Source organism: Oncorhynchus clarkii, chromosome 12 (genome assembly GCF_045791955.1).
Source record: "Oncorhynchus clarkii lewisi isolate Uvic-CL-2024 chromosome 12, UVic_Ocla_1.0, whole genome shotgun sequence".
Taxonomy (NCBI): Eukaryota; Metazoa; Chordata; class Actinopteri; order Salmoniformes; family Salmonidae; genus Oncorhynchus; species Oncorhynchus clarkii.
The window spans coordinates 81,165,022-81,191,910 of record NC_092158.1 but is presented as its reverse complement, the minus strand read 5'-3'; the positions used below and the strand labels follow the sequence as shown (position 1 = coordinate 81,191,910).

The 26,889-nt window shown below is 42.2% G+C and overlaps 1 protein-coding gene across 2 annotated transcripts in view; it reads left to right on the top strand.

The window, feature by feature from the left end:
* The first annotated feature begins 2,265 nt into the window (after positions 1-2,265).
* Positions 2,266-26,889, top strand: part of LOC139422299 (protein shisa-6-like) — a 71,094-nt gene continuing 46,470 nt past the window's right edge. For both annotated transcript variants that reach the window (XM_071173491.1, XM_071173490.1), the window contains exons 1-4: positions 2,266-2,810; positions 12,238-12,386; positions 21,597-21,689; positions 22,498-22,569. In XM_071173491.1, the coding sequence (XP_071029592.1) occupies positions 2,266-2,810; positions 12,238-12,386; positions 21,597-21,689; positions 22,498-22,569 (859 nt within the window). The remainder of the gene's footprint in view (positions 2,811-12,237; positions 12,387-21,596; positions 21,690-22,497; positions 22,570-26,889) is intronic.

The following is a 26,889-nucleotide window of genomic DNA, read 5'->3' as shown; positions in this document are numbered from 1 at the left end:
CCCTTTGTGCTCGATATGACATCTGATGTGTCATTTTGACTGACAGAGAGTCGGGGGGCTAATTTGCAAATGCTGCCATCCATAGCATCCAGTGAAGAAACACATTTATCAAAAGCCCTGTGCCCTTTTCTTGTCTCCTTGTCATATTAGCTTCTGAACACTGTCAGGGCAGCGTGGAGTTTATGGATTTCATTTCAAAGGCCTCGCTGTTTTCAACATGCAACTCAACGTGTGGACAAGGTTAAAAAAGGCTACCTCATTCAACCATGGGCCACAAAGTAACTTAGTGTGCTTGGAGAGTAACAGTAGCTCATCATAGCCTTATACTCATACTGTAATATGGGGCAAACACAACTGAAAGTACACAAACCTGTCAAATGAAAACTGAGGGTGGAAGTACATCAAATATGTAGAGTTGTCTGAAACGATAAGGATTGTTAGATTTAGATTGCACAAGGTCTCCCAGGAACCTCCACTGAACTAGGGGCTGAAGTCAATTATGTAGGCCATTGTTCTTTTTCAGTCTCCACTGCCTCATCCAAAATTACATGGAGGTTGAACATGATGCAGTGCCTTTCATTGAAAATTAGGCTACTGCGGTTTCAGGAGCCTCCTATAAGTAAGTGTGTTAGCTTTAATGCAGCTTTTTTACTGAATATTAACCAACTGCTTTCCGTTGTAATGTATGTGGTCTCTCTTTCCAAAGAGCCACATTCCAGATTAGATATCAATGTCTAAGGAAATATAGCCACTTTTCTGAACACCAGAATGGAACATTCCAATAGCGTGGAGACAAACTCTGCTATCATGGCATGTTAAACTGTGTATTAGCATCATATTGTGGCATGTTATTGTATTACCTAAAGCAGATCATTCCCAATCTCTCGCATAATAGGCCATAATAAAAGCCAACTATATAGAAGCACCAACAATTGCAACATGCTGCTGTTACATGGTATGAGTGAACGCAGCATTGTGCAGTAAAGCGAAGATTTACACCACCAACGTCGCACTCTGAAAGGGAAAACTCTAATGCAGTTCTAGAATGGTCCAGATTACTGAGTGCAGCCTGTAGGCATGACCGAGAGCACTGCTGTCAGGGGCCGATTTCTAATTAACTGAGGTACCTGTATTGGTGACGTAGACGCGCTCATGTGGAGGGGGGAGTCGGGTCGGAGCAGAACGGGGTCTCACGCGGAGCTGAGGTACTTTGGTTCAGTCTGTGGCAGAGTCGAGACACTCAGTTTCCGGACACCATCAACGGGTAAGTGTTTTTCTGTTTCGTTGCTGTGTGATTTTGGTTGTCTTGTTTGTACAAAAGTTTCGTTAGATTCGTCTTCTTCTCTCCATGAATAGAGCTGGAGGAAAGTAAACCTCACACAATAAAAGAGGGGGGAACTACCAACACTGAATATGTTAGGCTATTTCTCTGTAAAATGAGTTAAGACTTTTTATTTGTCTGCGTTATAACTTTGAAGTGGACATTCAAAAATAGAAAGCATAGCACGAAGAACTACTCAGGGATATATCCGCATAGTGTCCGCGCTGGGTTGCGCTGTCCATGGTGCTGAAACAGTTCGTGCGTCTGCGAGGGAACGTTTGTTTGACTGAGCAGAATTGTTTTACGCGCGTTCATTTGCGTCTGTTAAGTTGGCATTGATACGCAATTCATAAAATTAGATTCAATTTGGTGCAGATGGTTATGTTATTTTTCTTATGCAAAATGTTTGGTCCTTTTTTTTCTTTTAACAAAGTATTTTTTTGCAGTTGGAATTGACTGAATCCTGTCTTTCTCTCCTTCTTTCTCTACAGAAAACAATCAACGTTCAACTGTGCAAGATTTAGAGCTTTGCTAATAAATACATACTTATGGTAGATGGCATTGTCTAAGACAGCCGGAGGGGATTCTTCAGCCCATTTCTCAAGCTGAATCCAAATGACAGTTCCTCCACCCAAAAGTCCCCCGATGACCACAGAACTCCACTTATAGTCGGAGGATGCTGCACAATGTGTGACACGGTCGTCCGACTGCAATTGATTGGTGCAAGAAGCGTCCTTCCCTCAACCAGAGCATGACACTCTCGGCAGTGGACAGTTGGAAAAGGGCTTCGGAAATGAACCCCTGTGGACAGCCACAAGACTGGGTCAGTGGCAGGAGCACGGCTAGGTGAAGAAGCAGAGGTCTTCGTGTGAGGAGAGAAAGCATACAACTAAAAAAAGTGGGGGGCAAACGATCGCATCAGCAAAGACATACAACCTCAAATCATGGGGATACAGCATCTTCTGCTTATTTTGATTTACTTGGACCCGCTGAATGTACTGTGCGCGGCTACAGCCAACAAGAAGAAAAACGCTCCAAAGCGGAATCAGAAGATGAAGGAGGTGAACGGCACGGAGGCGCCTACTGCGGTTCCGCGGCGAAACACTCAGGTCCAGGCACCTTCGATCGCTACCCATGACACCTGCCTGGGCTACTATGACGTGAGCGGAGCGTACGATAAAGTGTTCGAGTGCAACAATACCGAGCACCGCTACTGTTGTGGAAGTTGTTTCCTGCGCTATTGCTGTGCAGAAAAAGGGAAACGCATAGAACAGAAAACCTGCACAAATTATAACACCCCAGATTGGATCAAAACGCAGCCTCCCTCCCCGGCACCAACAGGTGACACTTACGACCCTGACTTGGATCAGACTAACACAACGGTATACATCACCTGTGGTGTCATAGCTTTTATCATCCTCATCGGAGTTTCTGCAAAAGTTGCCTACGACAAAGCAACCAAGCCCCCTCAGGAAATGAATGTCCATAGGTAAGTCACCCTGACATTCAGGTTAAGAAATAGTCATTTATTATGGGGGCCACTTTTTTCCTGTGTGTGTGTGTGTGTGTGTGTGTGTGTGTGTGTGTGTGTGTGTGTGTGTGTGTGTGTGTGTGTGTGTGTTTGTGTGTGTGTGTGTGTGTGTGTGTGTGTGTGTGTGTGTGTGTACATGATTGTGTGTGCAATCACTGTTAAGAAACACCAGCTTCATTTTTCACAGACATGAAAAGTCTGCTGATGACAGTAAAAATGTGTACAGTGGGTATAGAAAGCTAAATTAGATTTGTGAATAGACTAAATCACGAGCACTTCATCCCAATGATGCATATAAATCTGACCATCACAGGTGTGCAGCTATATGCTCAACTTTTGAATATGGATGAAGCCATAATTCACAATGATGATCAATTTCATTCCTCTCTGGAAAATAGTGTTACATCACCTGCAAGCCATTATGCAAAGGCCAACTGATGATTACAATCAACTCCTTTTCAAATACCTCTCTTATGCAGATATACACAACCCCCATCTGACAGTCAACCCGATTCACCACTACCACCACCACTACTACTACCACAACCACCACCATACATTGGAACATTAAATGCCTCTTGTCAACTAAAGTATTGTTCCGTTTTCATCAGCAGCACAAACAAACCTCCATGAGGCAGGTGTGGAATTGAATGGCTCTGTCAAAGAAAAGGCATCACATTCATGGTCACGGTATAACATTCAGACTAGAAGCAAGGTTGGGTTGCTTCACTGCTAACAACCCAGAGGACATACTGTACAGATGTCACTCTCCCTTCTTTTGATTGGCTTTGTATCTTACGGGATAATGACCCATGGATGGACTGCTGTTGGGAAAGTATAATCAATGTCTCAATGTATTCATTATATTATGTCCCTATGAATGCATACTGTACCAACAATCCTTATAATCGTGCACTCTGCAGTCCTACAATTTCCAAGTATTTGGATAGGTGCTGAAAATAACAAATTGCCTCCGCAATTATTGAAGCTGGTGATTTTTTCCATGACACATTAGAAGCCTTGACTATATTGTTAAGCACTTCCTAGAGCTAGGAGAGTAACTAATGTACTGTAGTCTGAATTGAAAGACAGTTAACCTTCTGAAGTGGAGGAGTATGTTAGGGATTTTGTGCTCTGACATCAACCCGCCATGATGAATTTAGCAGATTAAGCCAGCAGCTATCTCATTCACTCACAGTGTTATATGTGAGTAGTATACCTATGCCTTGCAAGAAAAGCTATAACAAGACAGTACCCAAAGAGATGGTTTGGGTGGAGAAACCACATGTGGTCAGCCAATCATTGTGGTTGTCTAATGGTGGTCTGGTGTCTATTAGCCCATAGCAGAGGGGGTTGTCTACCTGTTCAGCCAAAGCTAAGATCTTGATAAAAGCCCATGTGAGGCTAATTGTGCCTTGCTAGGACTGGCTTCTGTACCCTCGTTACCTGCTGGCTCCATAAAGGCAGTGAGTGGAATTCAGATTGATTGTTCTCAGACTCCATGCAGCATTAATTTGTACCCATTCTTAAGCAAGCACCTCCCATGGCATCAACCCTAGATAGAACATTTATGTTTCTCCACTAGAGATAATTTGTACCACAAGCCTAGTGGATATAGTGGCTGGTCTAGCAGACTGGAAGAACTTTGTCTGGAGTTAAATGCAGCTTGAACTGTAGCGGTGGCCAGATGTTCAGTATGGGGTAAGCTCCAAGGATGACACTGTCATCTTCTCATGACAGGGATCTACAACCATAGATCTGTCTCTCTTCCACAACATCCATTAACCTCGGCACCTGTTTTCTGCATTAATACTTCTGCTGTTAGATGAGTCCCACTCACACTGTTGTTAGAAGTCCATACTTCAGCCTGTCAAACGTCATTGACTCCTAGCTGAACAATGCATATCAAAGCATTAGAAAGGAAACCTTTTTGTTCCCCTCAGTTTATTAAACGCCTGGTGGACGGTTCTGTTGACAAAATATAGACACGAGAACAAGGCTTGGATAAGTGCCCCCCATTCATTTTTCCTTTCGAAAATTCATGGTTATGTCTACAACTTCAATAGCTATTGATTTAATAGTCACACCAAAAGATGGTGTCAAGTACAGGTCTTTGGTTTAAGAGATAATGCTCTCAGACACATTTTTCTGCTCATAGAGTGACATTCAAATATAGAATCCTTAAATGCAAGCCAAGCCATTACCTTGACAGTTTCAACGATGACAGTACAAGTAGAAATATGATACCAATATCTGTCTGTCTCTAGTGTATTCCTACAGTTCTAGTCAAAGCTATTTCATGCAACCTACCAAACGACTCACTTTGATCCCACTAAAGACTATTAGACTTCTGAGGCTGTGGCAGTACCTCCATCTCAGTACCCAGAACTGAGGAGACTGTGAGGATTTCTGGCCCCTTAATGCTCTCCTATCCTAGCCATGGGGCGTACTTTCAAATGGATATGCTTACTGCCACCACCACATCAGTATGAGTGGTGGTGAGAGAGATGAGACAGATGCTGCCCAATTCTGATTTTTTTCTTTACTAATTGGTCTTTTGACCAATCAGATCAGCTCAAAAAATATATAGTGTGAAAATATCTCATGTGACTGGACAAAAGACCAATTAGTGTAAAATCAGAATTGGGCTGCCTGTGTAAATGCAGCCAGAGTAGGGATGACTACACGAGGTGACATTGCATAGTGGACATTCAATAGCTTTTTTAATGATTTATTTCCAACAATCATTTGGCACATTTGGTAACAATGATCTCTGCCGGGGGGAAAAAACGACTTCTGTGGCTGGCTTGAGACATCCATGCTGATAACCCTGTCTAGAAAGTAGTATTGGAACATGGGATTAACTATATACTAGGCAATGGTTTAAATGTATTTAGCCCTGTGAAGTGACTCAGAGTTTTATCTCAGTGACTGGGGATGGATTGTGAGGGGAATGCTAAGGCATTGGCAGACATTTGTTGTTTCTTCTGTGACCTTCACGGAGGCACAATAAATGTCGAGTGAAAGCCAAAGCCAGGGATTTGAGTGGTCTATATTGATCACTTTCTCGAAAGCAAACCTGGATGCAATTTAAGATGGATCTGTTGCAAAAAAAGTATCTACTCTCAGATTGAGTACGTATTAGGTTTTGTTATGCCGGTGAGAGTCAGTTCCAATACATTCAAAAGGGATTTCTAAATTGACCTGCATGCAGTGAGATTGAATATGTCATTTTTGAGTGATTTTACCATAATATTGGGCAGAGAAAGCAGATTGGGTGAGGTAGGTGAGATAGTATGACTTTGCAATGTCTCTTGTATAACTTTAATGCATGAAAGCACACCTACATGGATGTATTTCTTCTCCAGTCTCTGCTTTTACTCCATTAGTGGTTGGCATGTCAGTGATATCCTTCTCTCTGCTCACATTGGGAATATTCATTTCTTTGGTGTTCCTGGCAACCTAATCTCTCATGGACAGACTACATATACCTAATTGGTACTGGTACTGGTCCTCCAGCATCTGACCAAATTACAAGAGTTTTTAGTTCTGCGTTAAACCGAAATTACTGACAACCTGATAGGCAGGGTCAATGCTGCAATACTTTTATAACATATTCATTCAGCCATGAATCATGGCTTGACAAATATTTTGTGGAGTTCAGGATCCAAGGCGAGTACAAATTCACATTGGTTTCCATTTTTTTCTCCCCAATGCTTTTGAACCTATTTTAATTGGTAAATGGCCCGGTGCAGCAAAGAAAGACCTAGCAAAGCTGCAGTTGGCTCAAAACAATGCAGCACGCCTTGCCCTTGACTGTACACACAGAACTAACATCAACAGCATGCATGAGTCTGTCATGGTTGAGGGTTGAGGAGAAATGTGTTACTTCCCTTCTAGTCTTTTTAAGAAATGTGTGTGTGTTGACCACTTGTATAATCTATGTGCATACACTTCAATGAGACATACTGTACATACTCCACCAGATACGCCACTATGGGTTTCTTCACAGGACCCAAACCAAAGACAGATTTAATGCATCGCTCAGTTACTGTATGTTTAGAGCCATGTCATTGTGGAATGCTCTGCCACAAGACGTTACTCAGGAAAAAAGTAAGTTTAGCTTTAAAAAACGGAAGATTTTTTTTTAATGTTGTATCACATCATCTCTCCTATTTCTAAAGATGTAATGTATGTATAAGACTATGAATGTGTATATGTGAATACTATGAATATATATGAATACTATGAATAATATGAATATGTAAATACTATTTTTGTTGTCTCTTGGTCTCTTTCAAATATATAACTCTTATTTTATGTGCATTTTTAATTTTTAATTTAATGTAATATCTTGTGTTTTTCTTGTCTATACAGTGCCTTGGAAAGTATTCGGCCCCCTTGAACTTTGCGACCTTTTGCCACATTTCAGGCTTCAAACATAAAGATATAAAACTGTATTTTTTTGTGAAGAATCAACAACAAGTGGGACACAATCATGAAGTGGAACGACATTTATTGGATATTTCAAACTTTTTTAACAAATCAAAAACTGAAAAAATGGGCGTGCAAAATTATTCAGCCCCTTTACTTTCAGTGCAGCAAACTCTCTCCAGAAGTTCATTGAGGATCTCTGAATGATCCAATGTTGACCTAAATGACTAATGATGATAAATACAATCCACCTATGTGTGTAATCAAGTCTCCGTATAAATGCACCTGCACTGTGATAGTCTCAGAGGTCCGTTAAAAGCGCAGAGAGCATCATGAAGAACAAGGAACACACCAGGCAGGTTCGAGATACTGTTGTGAAGAAGTTTAAAGCCGGATTTGGATACAAAAAGATTTCCCAAGCTTTAAACATCCCAAGGAGCACTGTGCAAGCGATAATATTGAAATGGAAGTAGTATCAGACCACTGCAAATCTACCAAGACCTGGCCGTCCCTCTAAACTTTCAGCTCATACAAGGAGAAGACTGATCAGGCCCATGATCACTCTGGATAAACTGCAGAGATCTACAGCTGAGGTGGGAGACTCTGTCCATAGGACAACAATCAGTCATATATTGCACAAATCTGGCCTTTATGGAAGAGTGGCAAGAAGAAAGCCATTTCTTAAAGATATCCATAAAAAGTGTTGTTTAAAGTTTGTCACAAGCCACCTGGGAGACACACCAAACATGTGGAAGAAGGTGCTCTGGTCAGATGAAACCAAAATTGAACTTTTTGGCAACAATGCAAAACGTTATGTTTGGCGTAAAATCAACACAGCTGAACACACCATCCCCACTGTCAAACATGGTGGTGGCAGCATCATGGTTTGGGCCTGCTTTTCTTCAGCAGGGACAGGGAAGATGGTTAAAATTGATGGGAAGATGGATACAGGACCATTCTGTAGCCATACTTTTATTTTATTTTATTTCACCTTTATTTAACCAGGTAGGCTAGTTGAGAACAAGTTCTCATTTGCAACTGCGACCTGGCCAAGATAAGGCATAGCAGTGTGAACAGACAACACAGAGTTACACATGGAGTAAACAATTAACAAGTCAATAACACAGTAGAAAAAAGGGGAGTCTATATATACATTGTGTGCAAAAGGCATGAGAAGGTAGGCAAATAATTACAATTATGCAGATTAACACTGGAGTGATAAATGATCAGATGGTTATGTAGAGATATTGGTGTGCAAAAGAGCAGAAAAATAAATAAATAAAAACAGTATGGGGATGAGGTAGGTGAAAATGGGTGGGCTATTTACCAATAGACTATGTACAGCTGCAGCGATCGGTTAGCTGCTCGGATAGCAGATGTTTGAAGTTGGTGAGGGAGATAAAAGTCTCCAACTTCAGTGATTTTTGCAATTCGTTCCAATCACAGGCAGCAGAGAACTGGAACGAAAGGCGGCCAAATGAGGTGTTGGCTTTAGGGATGATCAGTGAGATACACCTGCTGGAGCGCGTGCTACGGATGGGTGTTGCCATCGTAACCAGTGAACTGAGGTAAGGCGGAGCTTTACCTAGCATGGACTTGTAGATGAGCTGGAGCCAGTGGGTCTGGCGACGAATATGTAGCGAGGGCCAGCCGATTAGAGCATACAAGTCGCAGTGGTGGGTGGTATAAGGTGCTTTAGTGACAAAACGGATGGCACTGTGATAAACTGCATCCAGTTTGCTGAGTAGAGTGTTGGAAGCAATTTTGTAGATGACATCGCCGAAGTCGAGGATCGGTAGGATAGTCAGTTTTACTAGGGTAAGTTTGGCGGCGTGAGTGAAGGAGGCTTTGTTGCGGAATAGAAAGCCGACTCTTGATTTGATTTTCGATTGGAGATGTTTGATATGGGTCTGGAAGGAGAGTTTAGAGTCTAGCCAGACACCTAGGTACTTATAGATGTCCACATATTCAAGGTCGGAACCATCCAGGGTGGTGATGCTGGTCAGGCGTGCGGGTGCAGGCAGCGAACGGTTGAAAAGCATGCATTTGGTTTTACTAGCGTTTAAGAGCAGTTGGAGGCCACGGAAGGAGTGCTGTATGGCATTGAAGCTCGTTTGGAGGTTAGATAGCACAGTGTCCAAGGACGGGCCGGAAGTATATAGAATGGTGTCGTCTGCGTAGAGGTGGATCAGGGAATCGCCCGCAGCATGAGAAACATCATTGATATATACAGAGAAAAGAGTCGGCCCGAGAATTGAACCCTGTGGCACCCCCATAGAGACTGCCAGAGGACCGGACAGCATGCCCTCCGATTTGACACACTGAACTCTGTCTGCAAAGTAATTGGTGAACCAGGCAAGGCAGTCATCCGAAAAACCGAGGCTACTGAGTCTGCCAATAAGAATACGGTGATTGACAGAGTCGAAAGCCTTGGCAAGGTCTATGAAGACGGCTGCACAGTACTGTCTTTTATCGATGGCGGTTATGATATCGTTTAGCACCTTGAGCGTGGCTGAGGTACACCCGTGACCAGCTCGGAAACCAGATTGCACAGCGGAGAAGGTACGGTGGGATTCAAGATGGTCAGTGATCTGTTTGTTGACTTGGCTTTCGAAGACCTTAGATAGGCAGGGCAGGATGGATATTGGTCTGTAACAGTTTGGGTCCAGGGTGTCGCCCCCTTTGAAGAGGGGGATGACTGCGGCAGCTTTCCAATCCTTGGGGATCTCAGACGATATGAAAGAGAGGTTGAACAGGCTGGTAATAGGGGTTGCGACAATGGCGGCGGATAGTTTCAGGAATAGAGGGTCCAGATTGTCAAGCCCAGCTGATTTGTACGGGTCCAGGTTTTGCAGCTCTTTCAGAACATCTGCTATCTGGATTTGGGTAAAGGAGAACCTGGAGAGGCTTGGGCGAGTAGCTGCGGGGGGGGGGGAGCTGTTGGACGAGGTTGGAGTAGCCAGGCGGAAGGCATGGCCAGCCGTTGAGAAATGCTTGTTGAAGTTTTCGATAATCATGGATTTATCGGTGGTGACAGGACCATTCTGGAAGAAAATCTGATGGAGTCTGCAAAAGACCTGAGACTGGGACGGAGATTTGTCTTCCAACAAGACAATGATCCAAAACATGAAGCGAAATCTACAATGGAATGGTTCAAAAATAAGCATATCCAGGTGTTAGAATGGCCAAGTCAAAGTCCAGACCTGAATCCAATCGAGAATCTGTGGAAAGAACTGAAAACTGCTGTTCACAAATGCTCTCCATCCAACCTCACTGAGCTCGAGCTGTTTTGCAAGGAGGAATGGGAAAGAATTTCAGTCTCTCGATGTGCAAAACTGATAGAGACATACCCCAAGCGACTTACAGCTGTAATCTCAGCAAAAGGTGGCGCTACAAAGTATTAACTTAAGGGGGCTGAATAATTTTGCACGCCCAATTTTTCAGTTTTTGATTTGTTAAAAAAGTTTGAAATATCCAATAAATGTCGTTCCACTGCATGATTGTGTCCCACTTGTTGTTGATTCTTCACAAAAAAATACAGTTTAATATCTTTATGTTTGAAGCCTGAAATGTGGCAAAAGGTCGCAAAGTTCAAGGGGGCCGAATACTTTCGCAAGGCACTGTAACTGTTCTGTACTTTGTCATGTATTTGTACATTGTATGTGTACCCCAAGAAGAGTAGCTGCTGCATGTGCAGTAGCTAATGGGATCCTAATAAACTAAACTAATCCGTTTAGAATGCAGATGATAGACTTGTTGAACATCTACACCACATGCTCATAATAATTAAATCTCTGTCTCAGTCTGAAATAATTGCAAATATGTCGCCATATCTGTAAACACATTCTAGGCTTCCTTATCTCTTCTGACAATGTAGAAATGTGTTAAAATAGAAAAAAAGAGAGAAAAAAAATCAAATTTCACTGCGGAGGCAAGTCCCTCTGATAACCAACAAGACTGAACTACATCCTCTGTCATGTGCTGCAAGTGCAGTGTAAAGGGAATTACAATTTATTTTCACTTCTCTTCTTTACAGTATTTACTTCACTCCCTCGATGGATGATGGGTGTATCGTTTGAAGATTATTTTATACGTTCCCATTTCTTTTCCCTTCCCATACATTGAAATGTACTGGTGCTATTGAAACATGATTTACCTAAGATATTTTTTAGGAGAGGAAACTGTGACAGGTCTAGACTTTGGGGTTTTCAAACACAATATTTTTAAAAAGCACCTCTATTCCTCCACTGTGTGGGACTGGTTGAACGTGTTCCTGCCATACAAGACACAAAGTAGTCAACTGGGGCGATGAAAACCAGGTCGCCTCAGTCTGTGAAAAGGATATGGTTAAAGTGTGCCCATCCTAGAAGGGAAAGGCTATTAATATATAGCTCCCAAAGTCACAGAGAGTTATGGAAAGACGTTGACTCAGGTCGACTTTGACACAGTTGCATTACCCTTTCAGCTCTTTATAGAAACCAATATGTCCACCATCCTCACCACTATACTTCAATGGGGACCAATGTTGAAAATGGTGATAGCAAGATGCTTTGTGTGAAAAATTGGTAACTTGGTAGGAGTTAGATTCCCATTTGAACTTTAGTAGTGGGGGCGTATAGCTCTAGCAGAACGTTCTTCAAGGAACATTGATGAATGGCTTTAGCTGTCTTTCCTTGGCCTGAAGGGAAAGGCACATCTGTACTCAGTGTGGCTCAGTATTGAAACCTGGCCTATCGGCCACCTTGGGTGTAATTACACTTCACACTGTGCCTGGTTTTGGAGCTCCACCAACATAATTGAAGCTGTATGTAACTAAATAAATTAAGTAGACCTTCTGGGGATGTTGATAATAATGGTTGTCGGTCATTGAAAACAGGAAATTATTTCTGTTTCTGTTGGTATAGTCTGAAAACTATTAAATTACATCTGTGTTTTTACATTTCTTTTGCAGAGCCCTTGCAGACATTTTGAGGCAACAAGGACTAAATAAGGAGAATGAAAATATTGCAGCATTGGAGGGTTCACCCAAAGACATGGACACACCTCTCCGAACGTCCAAGAACCATTACACCCCAGTTCACACCATGCTAGCAAACCACGGTGGGTACCTGCACTGTTTTTACTTCACATATCCAAGAATATCTTGCAAAAATGATTCAAACTGTACTTGTCCTAAGCATAGGTTCTGAAATGGTCTTTACCTCTAGTACGCTGCATGGTGCACTATGAGTTGAATCAAAGTCCTTTCTCTGTATAAAATAGATACCCATGATGACAGAGTTACTATGGAAACAGAGGTTATGTTAAATAGTTAGATCAAATGAAACGAGGTTCAATGTAAATGTCATGAGAACATAATAGAGAAGGTGTTATTAAAGCCATAGTCTTTGCCCTCAGTTACATTCTCTGAGTGGTGGAGATCCAGTCTGAATTTCATATAGACAGTAGAGATTGGTAGGAATTGTGGAGGTAGATTATAGAAATCCCATAGAAACGAGACAAGCAGGGATGACTGAATCAGGAGACATTCTATTATGGACTTTCAATAGCTTTTTATGACTACACAGTAATCTCCATTGTACACGCTTCTATGTAACAGTATATATAACTACTGTCATTATACTTGGCTGACATGTGTACAACAATGTTATTTCTATGGTATGCAACCTTTGCATGGTAAAGTGGGACCTTATTGCTTTCAGTAATGGTTAAAATGGTCTTTGACACACACACTGAAATAGATGATGGGCAGTGTTGGGGAAGCTACTCTGAAAATAGAATTAACGAGCTACCAGTTACTTCACACTATTGTAAGTTAAACTACACTAAAGCTAACCTTAATGTTACTTTTGAAAAGTAGTTCACTACATCCAAACTACTTAGCGAAAAATACCTGAATCTGAAATGTCACAGACTACAAATTGCAAGAACATATCACGCTGGAGTCAGATGTTAACAGAATGTGTATTCTGGCCTATTAAACTCAAACATGTGGAATTAGGCACACAAAAAGTGTTTCAAGTGAGAATTAGGCAGGTTTGATGCTGAAAAATTAAGGCAATTCTTGCCTATACCAATATTTTATTTTTGCAAAAGTTGTGTGTAGTTCCAGTAGTAAGCTACACCACAACATGGCAACAAAGTAATGAACTACTGAAAACACTACCAAGATTTGAATTTAGGTCAACTACCACAAAGCTACTGCAAAAATGTATTTAAATTGCAAGTTAAACCACATGTAGTTCACCACTGCCCCAAACTGATGATGGGGCCCTGCTACTTAAGTATATTTTTTTAAGACTGAAAACGATATAGCAGTTTAGACAAAGGGCCTCGGCTGAGTCTATTTTCATGCTGGGGTTCCATAAGCCTACTCAGCATTGGCTCAAAATGGAGATGCAAATTAATATGTTCTTCGGGAGACACATGGCTTTTGTCCTGAGATAATTCTGTCTTGCATCGTTGTTCCTCCTTCTTTTATCCGGTCTCCAGATCCCTGCTCCGGGGATCACTTGCTAAGTGCCCTAGTATGGTGTCCCAGATTCAGTGTTATGTTTCACTCTCGTGTCAGTAGACACTCCTCCTCATCCAGGGATTGGGTCAGAGGAGAACTGTTACGTGCTACACCATGGGATGTGAGCCGCTTTTCTCAGACTTGACTCGAGCCACAAAAGCCACAGCTGCTGGTATGTGCAGTTTATTAAATGAAACTACTGTAAGGGCTAGCCAACAGAGGTAGTTACAGTTATGTTTGCCTGAATTCCAACACTTTGACTGCCATTTTACAGTTGCCCAAAACCAGGATTGTCTAACCCCTTATCGGCTTTCATCCCCTCTAACAGCTCTCACTGTGTTTCATTAATCCATAATGTTAACCCTGAAGTGACCTCCAGACTACCATGACACCCCAGTGTTTTACATTAAGAGATTATGGACTGTGCTGCATACACTGGGGAAGTATGCAGCACAGTCCATAATCTCTTAATGTAAAACACTGGGGAAGTATGCAGCACAGTCCATAATCTCTTAATGTAAAACACTGGGGTGTCATGGTAGTCTGGAGGTCACTTCAGGGTTAACATCAGGGTTAACATTATGGATTAATGAAACACTTTTACATTAAGAGATTATGGACTGTGCTGCATACTTCCCCAGTGTTTTACATTAAGAGATTATGGACTGTGCTGCATACTTCCCCAGTGTTTTACATTAAGAGATTATGGACTGTGCTGCATACTTCCCCAGTGTTTTACATTAAGAGATTATGGACTGTGCTGCATACTTCCCCAGTGTTTTACATTAAGAGATTATGGACTGTGCTGCATACTGTTGGAATCGGCTCAACTTTGAACATTGAGATATTAAATAAATGATAGAGACGAAGCCTTGAATAGAAAGTCTCTGTAGCAACCCAGAAGGCTTTGGAACATGTTTGATGGAGGAGAGGAGAGTGTTGTGTTGATATAGGGAAGACAGATGGATATCTGTGGATTAGGTGAAGGAGGGGTTGAGGTCAGGAGTTGAGGGGTGAGGTCAGTTTCCCTTCAGGGATTAATCAGGGTTAGTATCTGGTTACCTACTTTCTCTTGGGCATAAACTAAGGATGGAGAGAGGGAGTGTCTTAAGTAGGGTGTATATAATTGTGATGTCTAAAATGTTTTGCTGTCTGATTACAGCTGTACAGAACCTTTGGGAATAATTAAACTTGGTGAAAGCTTCTCTAGTGTCCGTGAGTCATTTACTCTGAAAAATAGAACCTGCCAATACTTCCCCAGTGTTTTACATTAAGAGATTGTGGACTATGCTGGATACTTCCCCACTGTTTTACATTAAGAGATTGTGGACTATGCTGGATACTTCCCCAGTGTTTTACATTAAGAGATTGTGGACTATGCTGGATACTTCCCCAGTGTTTTACATTAAGAGATTGTGGACTATGCTGGATACTTCCCCACTGTTTTACATTAAGAGATTGTGGACTATGCTGGATACTTCCCCAGTGTTTTACATTAAGAGATTGTGGACTATGCTGGATACTTCCCCACTGTTTTACATTAAGAGATTGTGGACTATGCTGGATACTTCCCCAGTGTTTTACATTAAGAGATTGTGGACTATGCTGGATACTTCCCCAGTGTTTTACATTAAGAGATTGTGGACTATGCTGGATACTTCCCCAGTGTTTTACATTAAGAGATTGTGGACTATGCTGGATACTTCCCCAGTGTTTTACATTAAGAGATTGTGGACTATGCTGGATACTTCCCCAGTGTTTTACATTAAGAGATTGTGGACTACGCTGGATACTTCCCCAGTGTTTTACATTAAGAGATTGTGGACTATGCTGGATACTTCCCCACTGTTTTACATTAAGAGATTGTGGACTATGCTGGATACTTCCCCAGTGTTTTACATTAAGAGATTGTGGACTATGCTGGATACTTCCCCACTGTTTTACATTAAGAGATTGTGGACTATGCTGGATACTTCCCCAGTGTTTTACATTAAGAGATTGTGGACTATGCTGGATACTTCCCCACTGTTTTACATTAAGAGATTGTGGACTATGCTGGATACTTCCCCAGTGTTTTACATTAAGAGATTGTGGACTATGCTGGATACTTCCCCACTGTTTTACATTAAGAGATTGTGGACTATGCTGGATACTTCCCCACTGTTTTACATTAAGAGATTGTGGACTATGCTGGATACTTCCCCAGTGTTTTACATTAAGAGATTGTGGACTATGCTGGATACTTCCCCAGTGTTTTACATTAAGAGATTGTGGACTATGCTGGATACTTCCCCACTGTTTTACATTAAGAGATTGTGGACTACACAGGATACTTCCCTAGAGGCTGACTATTTTGTTTGGGTTCATGTCAGTCCTGCAATTGGTCTTCATCCCTTGTGGCCTCCTTCTGACACAACTCATCTTTCTGTTGTGAAATACTGTATGCGTCTCCCTCAAGTCTGGCATCAACTGTACTATACTGGGTTAAACTGGCCTTGACTGAACTAGCCTCAACACATACAGTATTGCATTACATACTGTATTACAATGCTAGTTGATGTCTTTGGTGGCTCATGTAGATTATATGTGGATATACCTGGGAATCTGCAGTAATACATGAGATCCGCATATGAATATATCTGTTTTTCACAATTCAAATTGTATTCTATGTTGTTTTATTTTCACACTTGTGATTTTGTTGTCAGCACATTCAACTATGTAAAGAAAAAAGTATTTAATAAGAAGATTTCATTCAGATCTAGGATGTGTTATTTTAGTGTTTTCTTTATTTTTTTGAGCAGTGTATATTTATACACTGCTCAAAAAAATAAAGAAAACACTAAAATAACACATCCTAGATCTGAATGAAATCTTCTTATTAAATACTTTTTTCTTTACATAGTTGAATGTGCTGACAACAAAATCACACAAAAATGATCAATGGAAATCAAATTGATCAACCCTTGGAGGTCTGGATTTGGAGTCACACTCAAAATTAAAGTGGAAAACCACACTACAGGCTGATCCAACTTTGATGTAATGTCCTTAAAACAAGTCAAAATGAGGCTCAGTAGTGTGTGTGGCCTCCACGTGCCTGTATGACCTCCCTACAAAGCCTGGGCATGCTCCTGATGAGGTGGCGGATGGTCTCCTGAGGGATCTCCTCCCAGACCTGGACGAAAGCATCCGCCAACTCCTGGACAGTCTGTGGTGCAACGTGGCGTTGGTGGATGGAGCGAGACATGATAGCCCAGATGTGCTCAATTGGATTCAGGTCTGGGGAACGGGCGGGCCAGTCCATAGCATCAATGCCTTCCTCTTGCAGGAACTGCTGACACACTCCAGCCACATGAGGTCTAGCATTGTCTTGCATTAGGAGGAACCCAGGACCAACCGCACCAGCATATGGTCTCACAAGGGGTCTGAGGATCTCATCTCGGTACCTAATGGCAGTCAGGCTACCTCTGGCGAGCACATGGAGGGTTGTGCGGCCCCACAAAGAAATGCCACCCCACACCATGACTGACCCACCGCCAAACCGGTCATGCTGGAGGATGTTGCAGGCAGCAGAACGTTCTCCACGGCGTCTCCAGACTCTGTCATGTCTGTCACATGTGCTCAGTGTGAACCTGCTTTCATCTGTGAAGAGCACAGGGCGCCAGTGGCGAATTTGCCAATCTTGATGTTCTCTAGCAAATGCCAAACGTCCTGCACGGTGTTGGGCTGTAAGCACAACCCCCACCTGTGGACGTCGGGCCCTCATACCACCCTCATGGAGTCTGTTTCTGACCGTTTGAGCAGACACATGCACATTTGTGGCCTGCTGGAGGTCATTTTGCAGGGCTCTGGCAGTGCTCCTCCTGCTCCTCCTTGCACAAAGGTGGAGGTAGCGGTCCTGCTGCTTGGTTGTTGCCCTCCTACGGCCTCCTCCACGTCTCCTGATGTACTGGCCTGTCTCCTGGTAGCGCCTCCTTGCTCTGGACACTACGCTGACAGACACAGCAAACCTTCTTGCCACAGATCGCATTGATGTGCCATCCTGGATGAGCTGCACTACCTGAGCCACTTGTGTGGGTTGTAGACTCCGTCTCATGCTACCACTAGAGTGAAAGCACCGCCAGCATTCAAAAGTGACCAAAACATCAGCCAGGAAGCAAAGGAACTAAGAAGTGGTCTGTGGTCACCACCTGCAGAACCACTCCTTTATTAGGGGTGTCTTGCTAATTGCCTATAATTTCCACCTGTTGTCTATTCCATTTGCACAACAGCATGTGAAATTTATTGTCAATCAGTGTTGCTTCCTAAGTGGACAGTTCGATTTCACAGAAGTATGATTGACTTGGAGTTACTTTGTGTTGTTTAAGTGTTCCCTTTATTTTTTGAGCAGTGTATTACGTTCTAACATAATCTTCTCATTGATGTTGGTTGGTCTCTGCTTGGACCCTAAAGTCTTCTGCTAATGGAAAATCCGTTAAATGACCCTTTCGAGATAATGTATCAGTGTATTTCAGCATAAGAACACAATGTATCATAGTCAACGTCTCCTACAGTAGAACCTGAATATAGCCCTTAGGCGCTGTCCTTAGAGTAGACCAAGGTTAGAAAGTTGATTATCCCCATCACAGCTTGTCAAACACTGCCGGAGATACAGTGCATTCGGAAAGTATTCAGACCCCTTCACATTTTCCACATTTTGTTACATTACAGCCGTATTCTAAAATTGATTAGTCCGCCTCTGGCTGGGCCACTAAAGGGTATTCAGAGACTTGTTCTGTAGCCACTGCTGCATTGTCTTGGCTGTGTGCTTAGGGTCATTGTCCTGTTGGAAGGTGAACCTTTGCACCATTCTGAGGTCCTGAGTACTGTGGAGCAAGTTTTCATCAAGGATTTTTCTGTATTTTGCTCTGTTCATCTTTCCCTCGATCCTGACTAGTCTCCCAGTCCCTGCTTCACCATAGGGATGGTGCTAGGTTTCCTCCAGACGTGACGCTTGGCATTCAGGCCAAAGAGTTCCACATTTTTTCTCATGGTCTTAGTCCTTTAGGTGCCTTTTGGCAAACTCTAAGCGGGCTGTCATGTGCCTTTTACTGAGGAGTGGCTTCCACTCTACCATAAAGGCCTGATTGGTGGAGGGTTTCAGAGATGGTTGTCCATCTGGAAGGTTGTCCCATCTCCACAGAGGAACTCTGGAGCTCTTTCAGAGTGACCATCAGGTTCTTGGTCACCTCCCTGACCAAGGCCCTTCTCCCCCGATTGCTCAGTTTGGCCGATCGGACAGATTTAGGAAGAGCCTTGGTGATTCCAAACTTGGTGATTGGTGATTTGGTGATTGGTGACTTGGTGATTACAAACTTAAACTTCCATTTAAGAATGATGGAGGCCACTGTGTTTTTGATGACCTTCGATGATGCAGAAATGTTTTGGTACCCTTCCCCAGATCTGTACCTCGATACAATTCTGTCTTGCAGCTCTACGAACAATTCCTTCAACCTCATGGCTTGGTTTTTTCTCTGACATGCACTGTCAACTGTGGGACCTTAAATAGACAGGTGAGTCACGCCTTTCCAAATCATGTCCAATCAATTGAATTTTCCACATGTGGACTCCAAGTTGTAGAGTTGTAAGTTGTAGAAACATCTCAAGGATGATCAATGGAAACAGGATGCACCTGAGCTCAATTTCGAAGTCTAATAGCAAAGGGTCTGAATACTTATAAGGTATTATAAGCTATTTCTGTTTTTTTTATGGGGTATTCTGTGTAGACTGTGTAAATTAATTAATAAATTTTAGAATAAGGCTGTAATGTGGAAAAAGGGAAGAGGTCTGAATACTTTCCGAATGCACTGTATGTGTTGTAGTTGTTTTCCCTTTGGAATTATTCTAAGCCAAGAACACTTCATGAAGGCATATTTCGGATAGATTAAAAAAACTTGCACATAAACGCCTCTTTTTATTCAGCATAAATTGGACACAGTCAACTTCTTAAATCCTGAGAGTCATTAAGTATTTACTAGTTTCTTAGTATGAAAATCCCAAAGTAACAGTGATGGATAAAATGTTTCAGCAATCAGTTTACAGTATCCGTTGGGCTTGAAAACAGAACCAAACAGGCTTTAGAGAGCTCAGGCCTGTGTCAAACGTCAGTGTAATGAGGACCAGGGCTAATGGTCCCAGGTGTTCCTTCTCATTATGATAATTTGAAATGTGGTTCGATCTCTGCCTCTAAGGCCCAAAGGTCTGAGTGACGCTATTGACTTTGAAGTTGCTCCATTGAGATGAGGCTGTTGAACTATTTGCCAGCTAATGCAGACTGGCACTTACAGGAAGGAAGAGAGCTAGGGGAGGGGAACTCAATAGGCCTTTGTAAGACAGACCGTCATGTTGTTTCTCCTCTATTTTCAGCTTAAGCTTTCACTGTCTGATACACACTCACTTTCTCAGCCTACCTGCATCTTTTTGTGCACAATATTTTGGTGTTCGATTGGCAGGACAAATGGAGGTTGTCAGACTGCTGGCCGGCACTTTGACGGTCCATTGTGGACCTCTGCACTCTCAATTACAGAACTTGTTCCAGCCAGACACAATATATCATCTTGGAACAAATTATGTTACATAGTGATCTTAAAGACCAAGGAAATTCAGGATGAAATGTTTTGTTGCAAAGCACATTTTGTATAAACTGACATTTCATAGATACAATACTACAATGCAGCTGTCATGACTGTGAAGATAGATCCAATTACACAGTTTATGAATCAATTATACAAGGTCCCTCCATAGTGTAGGTCTATGTGCGGTAAAAGTGTTCTACTGTATAAGTTGAGGATGGAATGAATCAGTTTTAAAACACAGGAGAGTGTCTCGGTTAGAAGGGTTATTTTGTATCTCTTCACTGATCTTCAGGTTCAAGTGCCCATGCCTGAAAGACATTTTGCCATCCAATTAAAGTTGGAATGTTTTACCTGCTTTGGCAAAAGGGCAGGGCTTTTGGGTAGCCATGAGAAAGACCCCTCCCATAGCGATCGACTATCACGCGATGTAGGCTTATACACAATCGCCCAACCTTAACACACAACACACAAACCCTCTCTGTGTGGTTACAGTAGGCTAACGTATGTCAATGGATTTAGGAACAGCAGTAACATCAGGCAGGATTTAGGCTACAAACTGCCTAGCCAGTTGTAGCTCAATCTTGGGTGCAATGATGACGTTCCCGCACTGACAGACTGTATGGAGGCTCATTGACTTAAGACAAGTTAGACAACATGCTATACAAGCAAAGTTATATATACAGTGCCTTGCGAAAGTATTCGGCCCCCTTGAACTTTGTGAATGGCCAAGTCAAAGTCCAGACCTGAATCCAATCGAGAATCTGTGGAAAGAACTGAAAACTGCTGTTCACAAATGCTCTCCATCCAACCTCACTGAGCTCGAGCTGTTTTGCAAGGAGGAATGGGAAAAAATGTCAGTCTCTCGATGTGCAAAACTGATAGAGACATACCCCAAGCGACTTACAGCTGTAATCGCAGCAAAAGGTGGCGCTACAAAGTATTAACTTAAGGGGGCTGAATAATTTTGCACACCCAATTTTTCAGTTTTTGATTTGTTAAAAAAGTTAGAAATATCCAATAAATGTCGTTCCACTTCATGATTGTGTCCCACTTGTTGTTGATTCTTCACAAAAAAATACAGTTTTATATCTTTATGTTTGAAGCCTGAAATGTGGCAAAAGGTCGCAAAGTTCAAGGGGGCCGAATACTTTCGCAAGGCACTGTAACTCTGCATTTCTCTCACAGGGCACTACGGGAAAGAGAACTTCCGCCAAGGCCAACTTGATCATAACTTCATCTCCTCTGGATTCGTGACACTGGGACGACCGCACCTAAAAGGTATTGTCCATCTCCATTGTCTGTTGGTCTGATGACAATTACTATGTCTTCAAGAGTAATGACAGCGTTGTGGTACAAACTTCTAACACAAATCTCACTCTCATTTTCACCTTGCCTCTCACCTCCACACATTTCCTTCACTCTTTGTCCAAAAAGTCTTCTTTCATTTTTCGATCCACTGTTTCAGTAGATCAGGGGGAAACAGTGCAATAGCCCATCCAATTATTTTACTTGCTCACTTCTAAGCTGGCAGTCACCTTGGGAAATGGGACTGAAGCTTTTGGCAGAACAATAACGGCATTTCTCAAAGCTAATTGAAAAGAGAAAAGCCTCAGATGCCTGTTCAGATGTGAAAAGTACTCTCTCCTTTTTGTTATGTTTTTCCCCTTGACTGACTCATAAAGGCATTTACACAATGGCCATGTGTGGATGAAATAACACTCAGCATTACCAGCACTGCATGCTGTACTTGTCACATCCTCCAACTCTTCTTCGTGCCAGATCACTGTGTACAGAACTGTCTACTGTACGAGAACAATGCGGTCAGTTGAGCTGACAGAGTCTTGTTTCCGCCCACTAAGGAGGCTTAAAATCATTGATGATAGTTGTACATAAGTGACTTCCTGTCAAATGCCAAGAAAACTACATTATGATATACACCTATTGAATTTATCAGTCGAAATATAAATAGACTGAATTGCAACATAGAAAACGAAATGTTCTTAATCTGAAAGTATAGGATGATAATAAGCTAGAGTTGGTGCATAAGGCTAAGTAGTAAACAAGTGGCTGTTCTCTGTCTTTGCAGCGCAGCACTCTGTAGACGATTTAGGGCAGCTGTCCTGGCAGGGAGATCTGGATGTTCCTAATATCTCCTACAGTATGTAACATATTCTCACTATGGAGACCCCTGCTTCCTGCCGGAGAACAGCCACACACCTGCTTTCTGCTCCCGCCAGATAAGACCACTCTCACACACTTCACACACCTAGACCCTGGGCCCATAGAGTGGGTTTGGCAGCTGATGCCCTGCGCTCCTCATAACGCAGGGCATCAGAACAGACGCCCTGCCACTATCATTAACCAGCCCAGTACAGCTTTCAGAAAGTATGGCTGTCTGGTGTCCCTAATGCTGAACATAGAGAAACAACTCCACAAGGAGGAGTGGAAAACAGGCTTGAATGTCTGTGCTGGTCTGTTCTCCAAAGTATGAAGCAGTCATGGGTTCTGTAGATGATTAGGATAGACAAGGAGGGTGACAAGCATTAAAATGGTTGCTATGTCATGATTAACAGTGTGTGTGTGTGTGTGTGTGTGTGTGTGTGTGAGTGTGTGTGTGTGTGTGTGTGTGTGTGTGTGTTGTGTGTGTGTGTGTGTGTGCGTGTGTGTGTGTGTGTTTCTGTGTGTGTGTGTGTGTGTGTGTGTGTGTGTGTGTGTGTGTGTGTGTGTGTGTGTGTGTGTGTGTGTGTGTGTGTCTGTGTGTGTGTGACGAGACACATTCTGATGTTGTTAATGTGTCTGCAGTTTTATAACCACTTCTTGTAAATTTTAGGTGTCTGCAAGGTAAGTGGTATTTTACCAAGTGACAAAAACAAGTACTGTTTTACATTGGCTTCTAATTCAAATTCAAATATTTCCTTGCATATCTATATAGTTGTTTATACAAAGAATGTATGTGAAAATTAGTTAGTCTAACTGGGGTTTGAACAGCAATCCTCTGCCTTCCTGTTGGGCCACATCACTGCTGCCTGGTGTTACAGTAACTGTCATTACAAAGCCGAGGGCTTTTCCACCTCAAACAGCTGGCTGTCAACAGGCTCTCTGTCTGCTCCCTGTACCTCCTGTTACTATCACCAGTTTGACATCCAGTATTGGCACTGACCCAGTATATAGCTTACTCTCTTATTTCTTATTTCTTATGTTTTCTTTATTATATTTATATATATACTGTTCGTTGGTTGTGTTGTACTTACCAGTACCCAGTGTTCACGGGATCCGACATGCCAGTCAAACTGCTATCTGCAGTTTGACTGGCATGGGGGGGGGGGGGGGGGGGAATTGCAAACCGGTAATTTAAATTAAATTGGTGAAGTGAAATTTAAAAAAATAACTTGTTTAAAAATGTTTTTTTTTTTAAATAAAGAACGTAAAAGTGGTGTGAGCATATGTATTCACCCCCTTTGCTTTGAAGCCCCTAAATAAGATCTGGTGCAACCAATTATCTTCAGAAGTCACATAAGTAGTTAAATAAAGTCCACCTGTGTGCAATCTAAGTGTCAAATGATTCTGAAAGGCCACAGAGTCTGCAACACCACTAAGCAATGGGCACTACCAAGCAAGAGGTACCATGAAGACCAAGGAGCTCTCCAAACAGGTCAGGGACAAAGTTGTGGAGAAATACAGATCAGGGTTGGGTTATAAAAAAATATCTTAAACTTTGAACATCCCACGGAGCACCATTAAATCCATTATTAAAAAAATGAAAGAACATGGAGCCACAACAAACCTGCCAAGAGAGGGCCGCCCAACAAAACTCACGGAACAGGCAAGGAGGGCATTAATCAGAGAGGCAACAAAGAGACCAAAGATAACCCTGAAGGAGCTGCAAAGCTCCACAGTGGAAATTGGAGTATCTGTCCATAGGACCACTTTAAGCCGTACACTGCACAGAGCTGGGATTTACGGAAGAGTGGCCAGAAAAAAAGCCATTGCTTAAAGAAAAAAATAAGAAAGAACATTTGATGTTCGCCCAAAGGCATGTGGGAGACTCCCCAAACATATGGATGAAGGTACTCTGGTCAGATGAGACTAAAATTGAGCTTTTTGGCCATCAAGAAAAGTACTATGTCTGGTGCAAACCCAACACCTCTCATCACCCCGAGAGCGCTATCCCCACAGTGAAGCATGGTGGTGGCAGCATCATACGGTGGGGATGTTTTTCATTGGCAGGGACTGGGAAACTGGTCAGAATTGAAGGAACGATGGATGGCGCTAAATACAGGGAAATTATTGAGGGAAACCTGTTTCAGTCTTCCAGGGATTTGAGACTGGGACACAGGTTCACCTTCCAGCAGGACAATGACCCTAAAGCAACACTTGAGTGGTTTAAGGGGACACATTAAACGTCTTGGAGAAGCCTAGTCAAAGCCCAGATCTCAGTCCAATTGAGAATCTGTGGTATGACTTAAAGATTGCTGTACACCAGCGGAACCCATCCAACTTGAAGGAGCTGGAGCAGTTTTGCCTTGAAGAATGGGCAAAAATCCCAGTGGCTGGATGTGCCAAGATGAAGAGACATACCTCAAGAGACTTGTAGTTGTAATTGCTGCAAAAGTTGGCTCTACAAAGTATTGACTTTGGGTAAATAGTTATAAATGCTCAAGTTTTCTGTTGTTTGTGTCTTATTTCTTGTTTGTTTTACAATAAAACATATTTTGCATCTTCAAAGTGGTAGGCATGTTGTGTAAATGATACAACAACCCCCCCCCCCCCAAAAAAAAAAATAATAATTCCAGGTTGTAAGGCAACAAAATAGGAAAAAGGCCAAGGGGGGGTCACTGTATATATTTGTTTTTAAAATAACATTTACATTTAAAAGCATTTCACTGTACTTGTACATGTGACAATAAAGCTTACATTTTAACTTGACAGACATGTTACGTGTCCCCACCACATCATTATAACCCTGCTACAATACATCATACTGTAACTCTGCTACAATACATCATACTGTAACCCTGCTACAATACACCGTACTGTAACCCTGCTATAATACACCGTACTGTAACCCTGCTACAATACATCATACTCTGACCCTGCTACAATACATCATATTGTAACCCTGCTACAATACATCATACTGTAACCCTGCTACAATACACCATACTGTAACCCTGCTACAATACATCATACTGTAACCCTGCTACAATACACCATACTGTAACCCTGCTACAATACATCATACTGTAACCCTGCTTCAATACACCATACTGTAACCCTGTTACAATACATCATACTGTAACCCTGCTACAATACACCATACTGTAACCCTGCTACAATACACCATACTGTAACCCTGCTACAATACACCATACTGTAACCCTGCTACAATACACCGTACTTTAACCCTGCTACAGTACATCATACTGTAACCCTGCTACAATACACCATACTGTAACCCTGCTACAATACACCATACTGTAACCCTGCTACAATACATCATACTGTAACCCTGCTTCAATACACCGTACTGTAACCCTGCTACAATACATCATACTGTAACTCTGCGACAATACACCATACTGTAACCCTGCTACAATACACCATACTGTATCTCTAGCATCTATCTTCAGTCCCTAAATTCCTTTCAAGTGTGTATTATGATATTCTGGATCTTTTCCCCATGCATTCACGTGGAACTGTAAATATGTATTAATATCCCTATGCTAATGCTTAATATCCCTATGCTATGCTACAATCAAGATAGTTACAAGAAAAACAACTGCTTAGCACAATAGGAATCACCTCAAATTTTATTGAGCAAAATCCTTTAGTTCTCTGTGGGGGCATACACTCTACTCATACAGACACTATAGGGCTGCAGGCTAACGCACAGTAGCAAGCTCATATAGCTCACGGTAGATCGTTTATGTGGCTGGCTAGTGAAGTGTCTGTTGGAAGGCTTGTGCAGTGAGTGTGATTTATAAATGATATCAGTGAGTGGTTTGAATTGGCAATGTCTATCCATCTCCACTCTTCCATGATGTATTGGCCAGGCAGACGTGTCCATTTAGCCACTGTGGACCACAACAGATTTATTAGACACAGCTAAAGGCCAAGCCGCTGCCACACAGGAAATGCTCCAGGAGATTCTACTTCATTCATCTAAAATGACAAACATTGAATTGATCAAATATGTTTTTGAAGCTGGTGAAGATATCTCTGCCAGCTGATATAAGTATTTCCATTTGGGGGAGTTTCTGAAGAGGGGTGGGGTTCTTCCTGCATTGTTTGGTGGTCATTGCGTGCTTGTTGGAGAATTTGAGAGAGAGAATCTTATTGTTACTATAAAACTATCCAAGATGTTTGACAGATTAGAGGTATGTTGGAATGGAACAGTTAGAAATTATTTGTCCTCAAATGAGACATTAACCTTGCAAATGAGTAATTGGTTGTGAAAATAAAAATCTTACCAAAGCTA